Genomic DNA, 20,265 nt, shown 5'->3' with positions numbered 1-20,265 from the left:
CCTGGGATCCTTGGGGTTCAGCTCCCAGGCCACTGCTCTCCTCACCATGCTCAACTTTTTTGCTTTTTTCCGTCCACTCGTATGTGCTTGGTTGCTACCTACATGCTAAGTGAGGCTCAGCGCTTTATCCCGTGTTACCAACGAGGTCACACCCTCTCTGCCCAGCTCTTCCACCACATCATCCCACAGTTGCCCTGAAATAAACAGACACACGTTTCTCCTTGTCTCGACAAGCAGCTTGCACAGCTGTCCTCCCTGAAAAATACCCTTCCACCTTTCTTTTCCAGTGAAGTGGAAATATTAAGAAATAGGCTCCCATCTGCCTGTCCTCACCCTCAAAGCCTATGTTCAAGTCAGCACGCAGTCACTTGTCCGCTGTGGTGCTCAGGGTGGAAGGGGCTCGTGGGCACCAGAATTCTGGATCGCACTCATGGGCCAGTGGACCTGTGTGTTTGCAGGACGGCCAGCTGCCCAGTGGCTCTGTGACAAGAGCAGTGTTTGTGCACAGAGTCCTTTCCCCGCTGCCAGGTGGGAGGAGCAGAGAGCATCCTGCTCATGAGCCCATCCCCAGAGTCCCTCCTCTGAGCAGGTGTCCTCTTCCTGATGCTTTTCTGTGGAGGGGGTTATCTGCCCTGCTCCTTCCCATCTCTCACCCCTGCCCCCCTCCCAGGGTTCTTGTGCTCCAGAAATAGGGAACATCGTCTGGGGACAGGCAGTTTTTTGCAGGACTGAGATTGCATTTAGTCTGGGACTCACAAGGAGAGAGTAGGTGTTATTCACCTGGGCCTAGGAACAAAATTGTGTGTGCTAGAATGTGTGTGTGTGTGTGTGTGTGTGTTTGTGTGAGAGAGAGAGATGATGTAATCTGCAAGTGGGTATAAGTGTTGAGTTGGCCAGAACATTCATTTGGGTGTTGTTTCTTTTTTTTAAAAAAAAAAAATAACGTGTTACAGACAAATCTGAACGATGCTTCTCTGAGAAGATGGTTCATGGTTTCTGTAGCTCCCCAGACCACCCCTTATCCCTCTCAGAGTTTGCAGCCCACTGTACCAGAGCAGTCACTCCAAGCAGATCACTTCCACCTTCCACCTATTTTACTAGAGGAGTGATTTGGGGAATATTTTCTTCCTCTGTAGAAGAAACAATCTCCGTAGGTATCAGGGAGGGAGGGAGATGAGGAGACGGGGCTGAAATGACATCTGCCCTGCCAGCAGGTCTTGCAGGCAAAGCTGATTTTATCTTCTTAGGTGTGGTGGGTGGGATAAAGAGACCCCCATCTGCTCCCCTTTGCTGATATCACAACAAGAGTACTTGTTTGTCTAAGGCAAACTTACTGGAATATAAAGTTGTTTTTATCTTTTTGGGGGTGGTCTCTGGGGTGGTCCTTTGGGCTTCCCTGGTGGCTCAGATGGTAAGGAATCTGCCTGCAATGTTCAGTTCAGTCGCTCAGTCGTGTCCAACTCTTTGTGACCCCATGAATCACAGCACGCAGGCCTCCCTGTCCATCACCATCTCCCGGAGTTCACTCAGACTCACATCCATCGAGTCCGTGATGCCATCGAGCCATCCCATCCTCTGTCGTCCCCTTCTCCTCCTGCCCCCAATCCCTCCCAGCATCAGAGTCTTTTCCAATGAGTCAACTCTGCACATGAGGTGGCCAAAGTACTGGAGTTTCAGCTTCAGCATCATTCCTTCCAAAAAAATCCCAGGGCTGATGTCCTTCAGAATGGACTGGTTGGATCTCCTTGCCGTCCAAGGGACTCTCAAGAGTCTTCTCCAACACCACAGTTCAAAAGCATCAATTCTTCGGTGCTCAGCCTTCTTCACAGTCCAACTCTCACATCCATACATGACCACAGGAAAAACCATAGCCTTGACTAGACGGACCTTAGTCAGCAAAGTAATGTCTCTGCTTTTGAATATGCTATCTAGGTTGGTCATAACTTTTCTTCCAAAGAGTAAGCGTCTTTTAATTTCATGGCTGCAGTCACCATCTGCGGTGATTTTGGAGCCCAAAAAATAAAGTCTGCCAGTGTTTCACTGTTTCCCCATCTATTTCCCATGAAGTGATGGGACCGGATGCCATGATCTTCGTTTTCTGAATGTTGAGCTTTAAGCTGCAATGTAGGAGACCCATATTCGATTCCCGGATTGGGAAGATCCCCTGGAGAAGGGAATGGCTACCCACTCCAGTATTCTTGCCTAGAGAACTCCATGGACAAAGGAGCTTGGTGGGCTACAGTCCATGGGGTCGCAAAGAGTTGGACACGACCGAGCGAGTAACACTTTAACCTTCTGGGGTGAGATTTTTTTTTTTTATTGAAGTATAATTGATGACAATATTATATAATATTATATATTATAATATATAATATATATTATATACAGGTGTACAATATAGTGATTCACAATTTTAAAGGTTATGCTCCATTTACAGTTACTATAAAACATTAGTTATATTCCCTGTGTTGTACAATAAATATATTCTTGAGGTTTATTTTATACCTCATAGTTTATACCTCTTACTCCTCTCCCCTGTGTTGCCCCCTACTTCCCTCTTCCTACTGATAAGCACCAGTTTGTTCTCTATATCTGTGAGTCTGCTTATTTTTTGTTATATTCACTGTTCATGGGAAATAGATGGGAAAACAGTGGAAACAGTGTCAGACTTTATTTTTTGGGGCTCCAAAATCACCGCAGATGGTGACTGCAGCCATGAAATTAAAAGACGCTTACTCTTTGGAAGAAAAGTTATGACCAACCTAGATAGCATATTCAAAAGCAGAGACATTACTTTGCTGACTAAGGTCCATCTAGTCAAGGCTATGGTTTTTCCTGTGGTCATGTATGGATGTGAGAGTTGGACTGTGAAGAAGGCTGAGCACCGAAGAATTGATGCTTTTGAACTGTGGTGTTGGAGAAGACTCTTGAGAGTCCCTTGGACTGCAAGGAGATCCAACCAGTCCATTCTGAAGGACATCAGCCCTGGGATTTCTTTGGAAGGAATGATGCTGAAGCTGAAACTCCAGTACTTTGGCCACCTCATGTGCAGAGTTGACTCATTGGAAAAGACTCTGATGCTGGGAGGGATTGGGGGCAGGAGGAGAAGGGGACGACAGAGGATGGGATGGCTGGATGGTATCACGGACTCGATGGATGTGAGTCTGAGTGAACTCCGGGAGATGGTGATGGACAGGGAGGCCTGGCGTGCTGTGATTCATGGGGTCGCAAAGAGTCATACACGACTGAGGGACTGAACTGACTGAACTGAACTGGTCACTGTATTTTTTAGATTTCACACATAAGTAAGATCATACAGTGTGTCTTTCTCTGTCTGACTTATTTCACTCAGTATAATTACCCTTCAAGTCGCTCCATGTTGCTGTAGATGACAGGATTTCATGCTTTTTCATGGCTGAGTAGCAGTCCATTGTATATAGATGCCACATCTTCTTTATCCTGGCACGAGATATTTTAATAAATATTAAGAGATAGGTGAAAGCTTACATTTGGTAGCAAGTTAATGACAAAATATTTCATATCAGGTTGTACTCTTAATCATCTCATGGAAAGCAGATTTCCTAATAGTTTCTTTAGACCCACAAGAAAGGCTCAGCGTGTAGATCTAGCAGGCGGTGGCTGTGGAGCTCAGTGGCCAAGCTGCTTCTTCCGTCCTCACACCGCAGAGCTGGGTTGCTCAGTCCTGAGAAGCTGCTAGGGCTTTCTCGCCTGTCTTGTGCTCAGAGCTGCCCGCAGACGCCTGGGCGCCCAGCCCCACACAGGCCGTTGCCGCCCTCTCCCCCTGCTCCAATGTCACCCGTCACTCAGCCGGACAACGGGGAGCCCTCCTTGCTGTCTCCCCATTCTGTCCCCCCACCCAGACCACGACGAGCCCCAGCACCCTCACCCTGAAATAGCTTGGAACCCATCGCCCCCTCTCCGTCCTGAATGCCTCTGCCCTCGCTCGGCCCCCATCTCCCCGGTGCAGAGCTGCCCTCAGCTCAGTCCTTGACACACAGCCACCTGTCCTTCTTCCTCTCTGAAAGCTTTTCAAGATGACAACCCCCGTTGAGAACTGGCCAGCTGCCGGCACTGCCTGGCCTCTCCACCACTGCCTCCCCTCTCTCTCACAGAGGGAGAATGAAGCCTTGAGAAGCTGGATAACTTGCTGAGACACTGTCTCTGAGTCATGTGAGAGCTGGATCAGAACTCTGGCCAGTCTGCCCTCGGTGTGCAGGGCTCAGCCCCACGCCCCAGGGCTCCAGGACAGTGTTGCAGTGGCCAGCCCCTCCGTCCCGGTGAGCTGACCCCCTTCTGCCTCCCCAGGCTCTCCATCATGGATGGTGACTTGGGTCAGGCTTGGGAGTAGGCTCTGGGGTGAGAGGAGGACAGAGGCCCTGGGCCTGAGAGCTCCCAAGTTAAGTGTTAGGTGGGAATGTGAACAGTATACACATGCAGTCAACACGGGGGTCAGAAGGCCAACAGACTCAGTCTTCTGGAGGGAGGAGACTCCTGCCTCTCCAGGCTCATGGCTCAGCATCCTCACTTGCACCCCTGCTCCAGAAGCTCCCCACTGTGTTCCCTGCACACGCCGGGCCATGTCCCCCATTCTTGCTCTCTGGAATGCCTGCCTCACCTTCTACCCCAGGACTCTTGTCCTTTTACACTCAGCTCAGGCATCACCTTCCCCCAGGGAGGCTGGGTCTGTGCAGGCCTTCTGACCCCTGTGTAGACCCCATATGTATATTCACATTCCTACCTAACAGTCACCCTGGGAGCTCTCAGGCCCAGGGAGTCTGTCCTTCCTTCACCCCAGAGCCTCGTACCAAGCCTGGCCCAAGATTCATAATGCTCATTGCTTTTTGTTTTCAATTAAGGTATAACTGGCATGTAACCTTATATTCAGTTCAGTTTAGTTCAGTCACTCAGTCGTGTCTGACTCTTTGCAACCCCATGAATCGCAGCACGCCAGGCCTCCCTGTCCATCACCAACTCCCGGAGTTTACTCAAACTCAAGTCCATTGAGTTGCTGATGCCATCCAGCCATCTCATCCTCTGTTGTCCCCTTCTCCTCCTGCCCCCTACCCCTCCCAGCATCAGAGTCTTTTCCAATGAGTCAACTCTTCGCATGAGGTGGCCAAAGTACTGGAGTTTCAGCTTCATTCCCTCCAAAGAAATCCCAGAGCTGATCTTCAGAATGGACTGGTTGGTTTCAAATGTAAACATAGTGATTTGATATTTGTGTCTATTGTGAAATGGTCATCATAGTAAATCTAGTTATCACCCATGATCGTGAATACTTACAAATTTTTTTCTTGTGATTAGAATTTTTAAGATTTACTCTCTTAGCAACCTGCAGAAGTGCAATATGGCATCATTAACTATAGTTGCTGTGCTGTACATTACATGACATCCCAGGACTTGGTTATTTTATAACTGAAAGTGTGTATCTTTTGACCTGTTTTTCGTTAGGATGATGGTCACTTTGAGCTGCTTTGTGTGAGTGCCTTGTATCTGCTTTTCCCCATTCTGCTTGGACACTGGCACCTGTGGGCAGGCTCTGTGTCTACTAACTGGCTTTAAAAATATATGTATATTTATTTATTTTCATTGGGTCACAGTAGCAGCACACAGGATCTTCATTGCATCATGCGGGATCTTTCCTTGCAGTGCACAGACTCCCTAGTTGTGGCTCAGTAGTTGTGGTGACCAGGCTTAGTTGCTTCGTGGTATGTGGGATCTTAGTTCCCTGACCGGGGATCAAACCTGTGTCCCCTTCATTGGAAGGTGAAGTTTTAATCACTAGACCACCAGGAAAGTCCCTGAACTGGCTTCTGACAAGCAACTTCTCTGCGGCAGTGCAGGTTGGCTTTAGAACTGTGTGTACAAAGGTGATGAAGACTTGCTTCCTTTCCTTGTGCACAGATGCAAGCCCAGGATCACAGGGTGGCAGTGTGACCAGTGTACTCCCGGCTTCTACCGCTTTCCTGAGTGCCTCCCCTGCCACTGCAGCAGAGATGGGACTGAGCCGGGAGTCTGTGACCCGGGCACTGGGGTGTGTCTCTGCAAGGTAAGACAGAATGTGCAATGCTGGGGATGTGGGCCACTGGCCAGAGTGGAGGGTCTTCATGCTGAGTCATTGTATAAAAACCCGTGGGAAACAAGATTGACCCATGATCAATGATGCTGGGAAAGATTGAAGGCAGGAGAAGAAGGGGATGACAGAGGATGAGATGGTTAGATGGCATCACTGACTTGATGGACATGAATTTGAGCAGGCTTCGGCAGTTGGTGATGGACAGGGAAGCCTGGCATGCCACAGTCCATGGGGTCACAAGGAGTCAGACATGACTAAGCGACTGAACTGAACTGAACTCATTGGGTAGAAACAGTTAGAAGCCACCCCAGCCTCACTGCTCTTGTCCTTTGGAGGGTCTACAGATCTCCTTAAGAATCTGATGACACAAATGGTCTCCAGAAAAATTGGCACAAATTTTGTCTATAATTTTAAGAGGTTCCTGGGTTTCCCTGAAGCCTATTCCTGTCCCGTGGACCCCAGGTTCATCATCTCTGCTCCAGGGTGTTCTGCCAATGACGGATGGGCTCCCCAATCCCAGCAGATGCTCTAAAGTGGTTGTAAGTGGGATGAAGCAGTCTCCCCCACACTGTGAAATTTTTGGTGCTGTTTTTCTACCTTCAAGATGCTAAAGGGCATCTGATGAAATTTAGGAAATCCTCTCTTCCATTTGTATGTGGTATAAAAATTTAAATAGTTGATGTGGTAGAACAGTTGAACAGTCATATAACTTTGGATGTTTTATTAGCATCCACGTCCCATTGTCTTATGTTGGTACTTAATTTGTAGCTCTCTTGAATCAGAGCCCCTTCAGAAGGAATGATCTCTTCTTTTGTGGTTTTCTTTGATAGGAAAACGTGCAAGGCACAGAATGCAACATGTGTCGGGAAGGGTCATTCTACCTGGACCCAGTGAATCCCAAGGGTTGTACCAGCTGCTTTTGTTTCGGAGTCAGTCATCACTGTCACAGCACTCATAAGAGAAGGGCTAAGGTAGGCAGGGCATCAGAGTCCTCCTGTTTTTCTTTAGCACTTCTAAATGAGAAAGTGAGGGGTTCCCAGGTGGCACAGTGGTAAAGAATCTGCCCACAGAACAGGAGACGTGAGTTCAGTTCCTGGGTTGGGGAGATCCCCTGGAGTAGGAAGTGGCAACCCACTCCAGTATTCTTGCCTGGAAAGTTCCATGGACAGAGGAGCCTGGTGGGCTGCAGTCTGTGGGGTCACAAAGAGTCGGACATGACTGAGCATGAGCATGCATAAAAATAAAGAATGAGAAAGTAACGCACTGGCATGAGACGTGAAGAGTCATGGAGGTTTTTGCATCCTGCTGGGTTAGAATGTTAAGCACTGTGCTCACTGTCCTTAGCCTGCAGGGTTCTGTCCCCAGATGTCCTCACGTCCCTCAGCTCACATCCCCCATCAGATCTCTGCTCACGTGTCCCAGTGCTTGGAGAAGCCTCCCCTCACCACTCACTGACTCTGTGCCCTCACCTTTCTCTGTGGACTTCATAGCGTGCATCACAGTTCTAAAGCTTATTATCTCTCTTCTTTCACCACTTGCATGTAACCTCCCTGATAGAATCCCAGTGCCGTGAGCAGGATCTGAGATGTAGTAGTTGCTCAATAAACACTCAGTAGAGTTGGTTGTTCTCCTCCCTTACTTATCTGCTTATCTTCCTGTTTTACTTTCCTTCTCACCTGTTTTACCACATCTTGTCTTTGGCCACTTTTAAAGTCAACTCCAGAAAGCTAACACTTGTGTTGCCTTCATGACCCCATGCTTGCTTTCTTGTGTGAGTCACATATTTGTTGTTATTGTTGTTTAGTCGCTAAGTTGTGTCCGACTGTTTTGTGACCCTATGGAGTGAGTCATGTATTATGTCCAACAAATGTTCAAAGAAAGATTTTTGTATCTGTTTTACTGCCTGCCTCTTGAAAGGAGCACAGGCTTGTAGTTGGGGGAGAAAGTTATTTTGTAAATCCACCCTGAAGGCTCCTCTTCTTATCCCCAGGGGACCCCCGAAGCATTATTCCACATCTATGCCTTGTCAGCTCCCTCTTTTCCTTCCCCTCATAATTTAACTCCTGGCTTCCTTTGTGATCAGGGGAGTATTTAATTCTGATGCTCCATTTAGAGAAAAACAATGACAGCAGGCCACTGTATTTCACATCATATTTTTTCTGCAAGGAGCTCATCATTAAAATGCGCCCACAATCCTAGTTATGGTCCACACCCTTATTTGCATATTATTCGAACAGTTATTGGACACTACTAAATGTCAGGATGTGTGCAGGGCTAAAGGATAAATCCCACATGCATATGGCCACTATCCTTTGAGAACTCCTAGTCTCGATGAGTCTGTTGGGGGCTGAGCGGGAATCAGAGATGAGGAGACACCTGAGGGAGGCCTTTGCAGCAAGGTGGCTGCCCTGCGGCTCTTTCTGCTCTTCAAGATTCAGCCATTGCCAGAGGAGCCACGGGCACATGGTTCCATCGCTTGCCTCTGTGTTTCAGCTTGTGGACATGATGGGCTGGCGCCTGCAGACAGCGGACAGAGTGGACATCCCTGTCTCCTTCAACCCCGGCAGCAGTAGTGTGGTGGCTGACCTCCAGGAACTGCCTGCCACGGTCCACAGCGCGTCCTGGGTCGCCCCGCCTTCCTACCTGGGGGACAAGGTAACCACATCCTGCTGTTCTCCCGTTCCCTTGCTGGACTTCCTCCATCACTACCTGGGCATCATTAACCAGAGGTCTGGAAGGAAAGTTCCAGAAGTTCAGGTTACTAAAATTGGAGACCTTAGGTTAATCATGGGCTTCCCACATGGCTCAGTGGTAAAGAATCCTCCTGCCAATACAGGAGACTCAGGAGACTTGGGTTCTATCCCTGGGTCAGGAAGATATCCTGGAGGAGGAAAGGGCAACCCCCTCCATTATTCTTGCCTAGAGAACCTCATGGGCAGAGGAGCCTGGCGGGGTACAGTCCATAGGATCTCAAAGGGTCGGACACAACCGAGTGACCGAGCTCACGTGGGTTAATCACAAATGCAGATGATGGAGGGACTGAAGGTGTACGTATCTCAGGGGCCCCACACGCATCGCTCACCAGCAAAGGAATAACGCACCTGGTTGTTCTTGGTTTTCACTTAATGCCGAAGAATTTTCCTCCATGGAAATAACCCTTTTAAATAATACCTGATGCGAATGGCACATGTATGCTTTTAAATGCCAGTGCTGATAATTCTTTGTTTTAAAGCAGAAGAAAGGCCCCTTGTCAGGAAAACAAAAGCTGCAAAGTGACTCATGAGCTTATTAAAAGAAGCCCAGGAACCAGCGACAGCACAGCTTTCAATAATAGAGTCACGTGTGGTTATGAATAAATTCTTTCTTTTTTAAAAAATAAAATTTACTGGGGTACAGTTGATTTACAATGTTGTGTTAGTTTCTGCTGTCCAGCAAATTAAATCTGCTGTCCACTCTTTTTAGATTCTTTCACATATAGGTCATTACAGAGTATTGAGTAGAGTTCCCTGGGCTCTACAGTAGGTCCTTATTGTTACATATTTGATATACTGTAGTGTGTGTATGTCACAGACGTAGAACACAAGCTTGTGCTTCCCAAAGGGGATAGGGTGCGGGGGAGAGGAATAAATTGGGAAATTGTGAGTGACGTGGTTAGACGCTCCTCAGGGAGCTTATAAACAAGTTGCTTTTCCTTTGCTGCATAAATTATCATTCCAGGATCAGGCCACCTACACTCATTTATAAGGACAGAAGTATGAGCCTCCCATAGAAACATCCTCTGGTGACACATGCTCCTGGGGGCCCAGGGTAGAGCTTTGGGGAAGAGGGAGATTTCACAGAGCCCTGCCCACAGGATGCCATGCCCTCACATCTAGAATGACTAGATACTTGGGTCTTCTCAGCCTGAGCCCTCTGACGCTGTCTTTGGGTTGAAGGGCTGTGGCTGCTGACCTCTGAGTGTGGGGAACGTTGCTCATCTCACATAATCCTGCTTCTCCCTCTCGTGACATGCCTCTTCACATCCACAGGGTGAGCCCTGTACTTACTGGTCATCTTGTCCTGGGTAACAGACGACCCACAGACTTTGCAGCTTAAAGCAGCAGACCATTACTATCTCGGCCAGTTTCCGTGGATCACGGTGGCTCAGGGTCTCTCATGAGGCTGTGGTCAAGATGTCAGCCTGGGCTGCAGTCACTTGGGCCTGGAGGATCCATGCCCACACTTGCTGGTGTGGTTGTCAGCCGGCCTCTGTCCTTGGCTGGCTATTGGTTGGAGGCTTCAGTTCCTGTTCATGTGAGACCCTCCACAGATGTGTAAGGGTCCTCATGATACTATAGTTGGCTTCCACTGAAGCAAATGAGAGAAAAAACAATATTTTTGTAACCTAATTTCAGAAATGACACACTCTAGTTTCTGCTCTATTCTGTTCTTTAGAACACAGTCACTAAGCCCAGCCTATACTCTGGGAGGAGAATTAAGCTCCACCTCTAGAACACAGGAGTATGAAAGAATGTGTAGACCTATTTTTAAAGCCTTAAGTTCCTCTAAAAACTGTAAAAATAAAGTGACCATATCACCTTGCACTCTCACTCCTGGGCATGTTTTTCCAGAGAAAAACATGGTCCAAAAAGATACACACACCCCAGTATTCATTAATTACTGTTTACAATAGCCAAGACAGTGGAAGCAAGCTCAGTGTCCACTGACAGGTGAATGGGTAAAGAGGATGTGGTGCATATATACGATGGAATATCACTCAGCCATTCACAGGAATGAAATAATGCCTCCTGCAGCAACACAGATGGACCTCGAAATTGTTGTATGGAGTGAAATAAGTCAGACAGAGACAGACAAACATCATATTATAGTGCTTATATGCAGAATCTAAAAAAGTGATGCAAATGGCCTTACTTAGAAACCAGAAACAGACTCACAGGCTTAGAGAATGAATTTAGGATTACGAGTAGAGGGAAGGGGCTGGGGAGAGGGATAGATCAGGAGTTTTCAATTGATGTGTTCAAACTTCTATATTTAAAATATCAGTAGATAATCGACAAGGACCTCTTGTCTAGCATAGGGAACTCTCCTCAATATGATGTACCAACCTAAATGGGAAGAGAATTTGAAAAGAATAGACGCATGTATGTGTATAACTTAATCACTTTGCTGTACACCTGAAACTAACACAACGTTGTTGATCACCTATATGCCAATATAGAATAAAAAGTGAAAAACAAATGATGTCAGCCCATCAAAAAAGCAATACTTACTCTCGAAAGAGAATTTGAGATGTTACCTTGAGTACTTCCAGGCTCTTTGGTCATAACTAGGTGAAGCTGTGTAGGCTGTAGGTCCTAGGGAAGAACTTCAGTGGACTGGGAGTCTAAAGGGCTGCCCCACCCCCCTACTCCAATTTATTTGCATCTCAGTAAACAGCCTCTTGATGAAAGTGAAAGTGAAGAGTGAAAAAGTTGGCTTAAAGCTCAACATTCAGAAAATGAAGATCATGGCATCTGGTCCCATCACTTCATGGCAAATAGATGGGGAAACAGTGGAAACAGTGTCAGACTTTATTTTGGGGGGCTCCAAAATCACTGCAGATGGTGACTGCAGCCATGAAATTAAAAGACACTTACTCCTTGGAAGAAAAGTTATGACCAACTTAGGTAGCATATTGAAAAGCAGAGACATTACTTTGCCAACAAAGGTCCGTCTAGTCAAGGCTATGGTTTTTCCAGTGGTCATGTATGGATGTGAAAGTTGGACTGTGAAGAAAGCTGAGCGCTGAAGAATTGATGCTTTTGAACTGTGGTGTTGGAGAAGACTCTTGAGAGTCCCTTGGACTGCAAGGAGATCCAACCAGTCCATTCTGAAGGACATCAGCCCTGGGATTTCTTTGGAGGGAATGATGCTGAAGCTGAAACTCCAGTACTTTGGCCACCTCATGTGAAGAGTTGACTCATTGGAAAAGACTCTGATGCTGGGAGGGATTGGGGGCAGGAGGAGAAGGGGACGACAGAAGATGAGATGGCTGGATGGCATCACTGACTCGATGGACTTGAGTCTGAGTGAACTCCAGGAGTTGGTGATGGACAGGGAGGCCTGGTGTGCTGCGATTCATGGGGTCGCAAGGAGTCGGACACGACTGAGCGACTGAACTGAACTGAACTGAACTGAAGGGTACTTTGTCTACCTGCCCTGAGGTGACGTTGCCTCTGATTTTCATCCCTCAATCACTCCTTCCTTCTTGATCAGCTTTTACTTTAAGGGGGAGAGATGTCAGTACCAGATGTAAAGTCTGTCCAGAAAGATGCTGTCCAGAAAACCCGGATCGTTCACTTCCTTGTCTCCGTTACCATCATGCTGTTAAGGCAGCACTGAGAGGCGGTCCATATGCCTGGCGGTATGGTCGGTCACGGGCTTCCCCAGCGGCTCAGTGATAACGCATCTGTCCGCGGTACAGGAGCTGCCCGAAACATGGGTTCAGTCTCTGGGTTGGAAGATCCCCTGGCGGAGGATATGGCAACCCACTCCAGTGTTCTTGCCTGGAGGATCCCATGGACAGAGGAACCTGGTGGGCCAGAGTCCACAGAGTCGCAAAGAGTCGGACTTGTGTGAAGTGACATAGCACACACACATAGTTGGACAGGGCTCATGCACCCAAGAGAATGCAGAATCACTTAGGAAACAGTCACCATCTGTGCTCAGGGGAAGTTTTTTTAAGTTTATTTTTGGAAGTTCATCTTGTACCTGATAGATATTAACCAGTTCTCTCGGCTAAATAGAAAAGCAGTGGCCTAGATTTCTTAGAATAGCTGTGGTTTAGTAGCCATCTAGAATAAAAGGATCTTATTTGTTTCTGTGTGACTAGTATTTTTCTTTTTAAGGGAAGTATCCTCTTGCTTGTAAAACTCAATCATCTTCACATTAAACATTTGAATCAATATAAAATGGTATAAAGTAGAGAGTTAAGATCCCATCTTCAGTTCCTCTCTCTAGAAATGACCGCTGTTAAGGGGCTGATAGTGTATCTTCCCAGAGCTCTGGGCCAGTGTGCTTCATAGACAAACTGATGTGGCCATTGTGTGTTGCAGCGCTTGTGCTATTCATGCTGTTATTTCAATTTTAGGTTTCCTCGTACGGCGGCTACCTCACCTACCAGATCAAGTCGTTTGGACTACCTGCTGACATGGTTCCTCTGGAAAGGAAGCCGGATGTGCAGCTCATTGTAGGTATCAGAGCGCAAGCCAAGTGACAGGAAGTGGCAGTTGCAGCTTATGCCATTCTGATTTTAGGACATCTTTTCTTAAAAAATAATTTTATTTACATATTTCTTGGCTGTGCTGGATCTTTGCTGCTGCTCGGGCTTTTCTCTAGTTGAGTCGAGCGGGGGCTACTCTTTCCTGTGACTCCAGAGGCTTCTCTTCTTGCTGAGCACAGGCTCGGGGGCATGTGGGCTCAGCAGTCTCAGCTCCCCGGCTCTAGAGCTCAGGCCCAGTAGTTGTGGCTCACAGGCCTAGTCGTTCTGCAGCATGTGGGATCTTCCCGGATCAGGATTGGACCCGTGTCTCCTGCATTGGCAGGCGGACTCCTCACCACCGAGCTACCAGGCAACTCATAGGACATCTTGATAAGTGGCCTACAAGAAGTCTGGATTAAGTCATTTCCAGTATTTTGTAGAAACTTGAAGGGAAGTTGAGAGCATGTAGCACCTCCTCCAGATCCTGGGTGCCTGACTATCCCAGCCCTGAATCGTTTCTCTTTTCTTCCCTTCCAAGAACTTAACCATCTCCCTCCTGGCTTCTCACGATCATTGCCTCATTGTAAACTTGTTTTGTGTTTCTGTCTTTCAGTTTCATTGCACACATGTTTTTGAGACTTCCCTTTTTGCAAAGTCACATTGCTGGGCTCATGAAGGCCAGGTGGTCTGTTGTCAAAAAGAAAAAGTGTAATCTAAGGGGAGATGGGCTTCTCTGGTGGCTCAGTGGTAAAGAATCCGCCTGCAATGCAGGAGACCCAGGTTCCATTCCTGTGTCAGGAAGATCCCCTGGAGGAGGAAATGGTGACCCACTCCAGGATTCTTGCCTGGAGAATCCCATGAACAGAGGAGCCTGGCTACAGCCCATGGGGTCTCAAAGAGTTTTGACTAAGTGACTCAGCACAAACACGAGATACTGGGGAGCCCTTTTGGTTTTTTGAGAAGTGACACCCACATGCTATGTGCTGGGCACACAGTCCAGAACCACAGTCTAGCAATTTCCTTGAGGGCAGGGGTGATATACCATCCTGCTTTGAATCCCTCCAATGTACAGAACCTTGAACATGGGATGGGGTGCCATCACCTGATCTTGACTGTTTCTGGTTCATTTGCTGTAATTAATGCGTTGCAATTCCAGCTTCCTGAAGGACTTCTGTGTGTGTTTTGTGTAAGTGATGACTGGAAAACCCCACATGTCTCGTGCCAGCTGAGGGCCTCGCATTCTGGTAGCTTTTTGTGTTTAGGCACGGCTGTGCTATGTCCTGTTTCTGCTGGCACCCAAATGTATTGAACTGTTGTTTTAAAAACTCGAAGGAACCTTCCTTTGCAAAACATCTTGAAAATGAAGCACCCAGGACTTTAGAGTTTAAAGTTCAAGGAAACATAGTTCCACAATAAAACCACTATTATGACATGCTGTAGATCAGCCTCATTATTTTTTTACAGAGCATCTCAAATTCAGGCCATTAGTGTGCCTATATTTTACTGCCTCTGTTATTATGCAAACTGTTGGAGCTCATGAAGAAGTGATGACCAAAATTTCTTCTTAATTTATCTTCAAACTTGGAAAGTAATTTAGGCTCATAAAGCATATACTCTGCTGCTTTGTTCCAAACCACTGAAATCAAAAGCTTATTGGGCATATTTCTTAGATTAAGATTTTCAATGAGTGATTGCAGATAATGCTCTTCTTTCTGAAAGGCCGGCTCTGATGAGTGAAACTTTTGGGGGTTTGGTGCCACAGAACAGCTGAGCTTCTCTATTGTGGGTGTGGGGTGAGGTTGCTGGTGGTGGGTGCTGATTGTCCCATTGTGCCCTGAAGAGCCGCTGTAATGGGGACCGGTGCAGAGGTTGAATGATGGGGCTTGTGCCCGCAGGGTCTTGGGCTGTGGGGCGAGCCCTGCTCCACGTGCCAGCCCCGCAGCACCCTGTCCATGCCCCCTGCACAGCCCACAGCCAGCCTGCCAGCCTCCTGCCCTCCCTCCCCTCCCCACTAACCACCCACCAGAGCACTTTCTTGCTCCCTGTCTGATCCTAGACAGTAGGGGAAGTGGTCCCTCATGTTATCTGCAAAGCATATTTACTGATTTTTTTACATTGTTTCCATCTTTTTAAGCCACTTTTAGTCAAAGGAACTTTCCTGGTTTCCTATTTGTGAAAATGAACTCTATTAGGTCTTATTATTCCATTTCCGTGTTACTAATCCTTTTGCTTGTCCGTTCATCTTGCAGTTACTTTTTAGAATCAGTCATTTCATGTAAAGCAGATCCATAGACATGTGTTTGCAAATCAGCCATAAACTTCGAAACATGCCAGCCAAGCTACCAGCACATTCGTATTTGCCTTCCACAGGGTCAGCACATGTCCGTCATCTACCATGAGCCAAATCACCCCCGGCCAGACCGGCTGCATCATGGGCGAGTGCAGATGGTGGAGGTAAGGAAAAGTGAATGTGAGGTGGTTCTTTCTTTTGTCTTGTTTTTTTTTTGGCCACGCTGCAAAGCATGTGGGGTCTTAGTTCCCTGACCAGGGACCAAACCTGCACCCCTTGCACTGGAAGCTCTGCAGCTTAACCGCTGGACCACCAGGGAGGCCCCTGAAATGGTTCTTGACGAGCCTTTCTGTCCTATGACTTAGCTCTTTCAAAGAGTTGGTTTTTCTTATGACTTATTTTATGAATATAAAATATTAATTATACTTATGTAACTATAATTTAGATATATAAATTAAAATTAGAAATTATATAAAGTATACAGAGCTCCAACCTCACAGGGCTTTGTTTGCACTATCTTTATGGCACTTAAACAGGAAACCATCCTGTCTCTTGTTTTACAGTTAAGTATCCTTATTGTATAAACTGCATGAGTCTGTCATGCTCCGATACAGCTCGCATTTGTCCTCAGGATTCCTTCAGTGCCTGGAACCTGGTGGCTTTCCAACAAATGTGCTTGGGGTAAATAAATAGAAAAGTCACAAGCACATCTAATACCAAAAGAAATAAGAATAATATAGATAAATAAAGGAGAGCTTATCAAATTATGTGTGCGTGCATGCTAAGTCCCTTCAGTCATGTCCGACTCTTTGTGACGCTATGGAATGTAGCCCGCCAGGCTCCTCTGTCCATGGGATTCTCCAGGCAAGCATACTGGAGTGGGTTGCCATGCCCTCCTCCAGGGGATCTTCCTAACCCAGAGATGGAACCCACATCTCTTGCATCTCCTACATTGGCAGGCAGGTTCTTTACCCCTAGTGCCACCTGGGAAGCCCTATCAAATTGTAGAACATTGTATTACACCTACTTGGTTACAACTATTCCTTTAAGCAATGTTCCAATTATATTATTAAATTTGTCCAGGGATTTCCCTGGTGGTGTACTGGCTAAGACTTCAAGCCCCCAATGTGGGGGCACCCAGGTTCAATTCCTGGTCAGGGAGCTAGATCCCAGTCCCACATGAGGAAATGAAGATGGAAGATCTGAGTGCCGCAAATAAAACATGGCACAGGCAACTAGAGAAATAAATAAAAATATTTAAATATGTCCAGTGAGAATTGTTAAATATATCCTCAAGGGGCTACTTTTTCAAGCACCTTAAACTTGCAGACATGCTGTAACATTTCTGTACTGGTCCATCCATATGGTGGTATACCATTTGGCAATAAATAGAACAAAAAGTATTGGTAACTTCCACAGTGTGGATGAAGCCCCAAAATATTATGCTGAAGGAAAGAAGCAAGACACCAAAGTCCACATAGTATGTGATTCTGCTTATATGAGAGAGGTTATGCCAGCAAAAATGGTGAAGTACCTCTTCCAATTTTTCCTCCACAGAAGCAACGAGAAAACTGGCAAATGTGGTCAAAGTCAACTAGTTTACAAGTCTTGACAATTAACCAAAGGCTAGCAGTAATCTGCAAAGCATTTATTCCAGAAAAAAAAAAAAAAAAAAAGCCTGAATCTTTTGCCACTAAATACTACAGTACTCCATGATCTGTGGGTGGTCGAATCGATGAATTTGAAGCCACAGATGTGAAGAGTGGACTGGGAAGGTTTTCACGGATTTTTGAGTCCCAGAGGGTTGTCCCCCTAATACCTGCACAGTTCAAGGGTCAACTCTATATTGCAAATAGTTGGAAATAGGGTTTTGAAGATATTTGCACAGTCACATTCACTGCAACACTGTTCACAGTAGCCAAAAGGTGGAAGCAAGTGAAATGTCTTTTGAAAGCTGATGGGATAAAGAAAATGTGTCACATACACGCTGGAATGGTATTCAGCCTTAAAAAAGAAGAAAGTTCTGTCGTATGCTAGAACGTGAATGAAATCTGAGCACATTCCACCAAGTGAAATAAGCAAGTCATGAAGAGATAACTACTATGTGATTCCACTTATATGAGGTATTTAAACTCCTCAAATTCATAGGAACAAAGGAGAGTGGTAGTTGCCAGGGGGTAGGGGAGGAGGAAAAGGCACTTATTGCTTAATAGGTGCTGAGTTTCAGTTTTGCAGGATGATAAAGTTCTAGAGATCTGTTGCACAATCACGTGAATATAGTTAATACTACCGTATACCAGGCTTCCATGGTGGCTCAGGAGGTAAAGAGTCTGCCTGCAATGGGGGAGACTGGGGTTCAATCCGTGGATTAGGAAGATCCCCTGCAGAAGGGACTGGCTACCCACTCTGGTTTTTTTGCCTGGAGAATCCCATGGACAGAGGAGCCTGGTGGGCTACAGTCCATGGGATCGCATAGAATCGGACACAACTGAGTGGCTAACACTTTCATTTCACTTCACCATACTGTTAAAAATGATTAAGATGGTAAATCTTATGTTACATGTTTTTACATCATAAAAATAAAATAACATGAATGTGTGTGTGCAAGAAGAGGTTGGACTTTCTGTCACAATTATGGACATTTAATGAATGATCTGAGCTGTGCAGCTTACTCTGTTTCCATATGCCTCTCTACTCGTGCTCACTCCCTTTATGCTTGTACAAGCAAAAGTGCATTGTGCAATAAGCTGAGCACTGAGAAATCTGACTTCATTTTATTGTTCTTAATTTTCTGCCTTCATTTTCCCCCCCTTTCTCGTGGCTCTCTTCCTTCTTGGGAACAATCCAGGATATGTGACTTCTGAATGTAAATCCGCTGTGTCTATTTACCTATCTCATTTTAGTGTTTTCCCTGATGCATACATTTTATTAACTTTTATTGGGTATCCCAGGTAGCTCAGTGGTAAAGAATCCACCTGCCAATGCAGGAGATGTTGGTTCAATCCCTGGCTCAGGAAGATCCCCTGGGGAAGGAAATGGCAACCCACTCCCATATTCTTGCCTGGGAAGTCCCATGGACAGAGGAGCCTGGCAGGCTGTAGTCCATGGGGTCACAAAAGAGTCAGACATAACTTAGTGACTAAGCAACAACCACAACAAATAGTTGCTTTACAAGGTTGGGGTAGTTTCTGTTGTGCAGCAAAGTGAATCAGCTATATGTATGCATATATCCCCTCTTTTTCTGATTCCCTTCCCATTTAGGTCACCGTAGAGTCTCTTCAGTGGGCCAGTGGTAAAGAATCCACCTGCAATGCAGGAGACCCAGGTTCGATCTCTGGATCAGGAAGATCCCCTGGAGGAGGGCATGGCAACCCACTCCAGTACTCTTGCCTGGACAATCCCCATGGACAGAGGAGCCTGGTGGGCTACAGTCATAGGGTCACAAAGAGTCGGACTCAAGTGACTCAGCATGCATACACGCAGAGCGTTGAGTAGAGCTCCCTGTGTTATGCAGTAGGTTCTTACTAGTTATCTAGTTATACATAGTAATGTTGAGTTTATACATAATAAACTGGGAAACTAGGAACAGTTTACTGTGTATAAACTACATACTATAATCTGTGTAGCTTATACATAGTAAACTAGGGAAGCCTGGCGTACTACACTCCATGGGGTCACAAAGAGTTGGGCACGACTGAGTGCCTGAACAGCAGTGTGTATGTCTGTCAGTCCCGGTCTCCCGGTCTATCTCACCTTCCCCACTTGGTAACCATAAGTTTGTTCTCTACTCCTGATGCATTTTCAGTGTCTTTTGTTGGGTTCCTTCTGGCTGGCTGTCTTGCGGTCCCTGGGACTGAGTTCGCCTCTCTGCTTTCACGTGTAGGGAAACTTCAGGCGTGCCAGTAGCCATGCCCCCGTGTCCCGGGAGGAGCTGATGACTGTGCTGTCTAGACTGCAAGGGGTGCACCTCCGGGGCCTCTACTTCACCGAGACACAGCGGCTCACCCTGAGCGGGGTGGGGCTGGAGGAGGCCTCGGAAACAGGAAGCGGACGTCAAGCACAGAGCGTGGAGATGTGTGCCTGCCCCCCTGACTACACTGGTGACTCCTGCCAGGTAGGAGCTGCCCCTCAACCATCAAATGCCCTGGAGGGCTCCTGGGGCTGGCGCTCCTGTCTGCTGTCCAGCCCTCTTGGACGGCCTGGAGCCCTCTGACCATCAAACAAGTTTCTGCTGGGTGTCTAGCGTCTTATCTTATAAAAATGAAAAAAAAAAAAAATCGCTTGTCTCAAAACCCATCAGAAAGCATTAGGAGTTCAGTGGATCCTGGGGGTTGCAGAAATCTGGACTTTCCGGGAGGCAGGAAGGAAGTAACCCTGCATGTCCCAATATGTGAGCCACTGCCTTCCCAGGAGCTGATCCAGGGTCCGCTTGCCTTTCCTTAATCCAGGGCCTCTTTCCAGCACCCATCCCCCCACAGAGTTATAGTCCAGATTCTTCAGGGGAAGTTTCAGGCCAAGTTTCCAGCTCACAGCAGATCCTCAGCGGATGCCCAGTCAACTTGACTGTCCTCAGGGTGCTGTAACATGAAGCTATTTCATATCTCAAGCTGCAGATATTTCCTCTTCCTGAAGAGAGGG

General features: G+C 46.8%; 1 protein-coding gene across 1 annotated transcript in view; it reads left to right on the top strand.

Moving 5' to 3' along the window:
• The window catches only part of LAMA3 (laminin subunit alpha 3), a 253,009-nt gene that overhangs the window by 153,112 nt on the left and 79,632 nt on the right, over positions 1-20,265 (top strand). The window contains exons 33-38 of the mRNA XM_052660252.1: positions 5,926-6,070; positions 6,928-7,068; positions 8,591-8,752; positions 13,227-13,325; positions 15,708-15,791; positions 19,511-19,741. Coding sequence (XP_052516212.1) covers positions 5,926-6,070; positions 6,928-7,068; positions 8,591-8,752; positions 13,227-13,325; positions 15,708-15,791; positions 19,511-19,741 — 862 coding nt within the window. The remainder of the gene's footprint in view (positions 1-5,925; positions 6,071-6,927; positions 7,069-8,590; positions 8,753-13,226; positions 13,326-15,707; positions 15,792-19,510; positions 19,742-20,265) is intronic.

This window comes from Budorcas taxicolor, chromosome 22, assembly GCF_023091745.1.
Source record: "Budorcas taxicolor isolate Tak-1 chromosome 22, Takin1.1, whole genome shotgun sequence".
Classification (NCBI taxonomy): domain Eukaryota; kingdom Metazoa; phylum Chordata; class Mammalia; order Artiodactyla; family Bovidae; genus Budorcas; species Budorcas taxicolor.
This window is presented reverse-complemented; position numbering and strand designations above follow the sequence as displayed.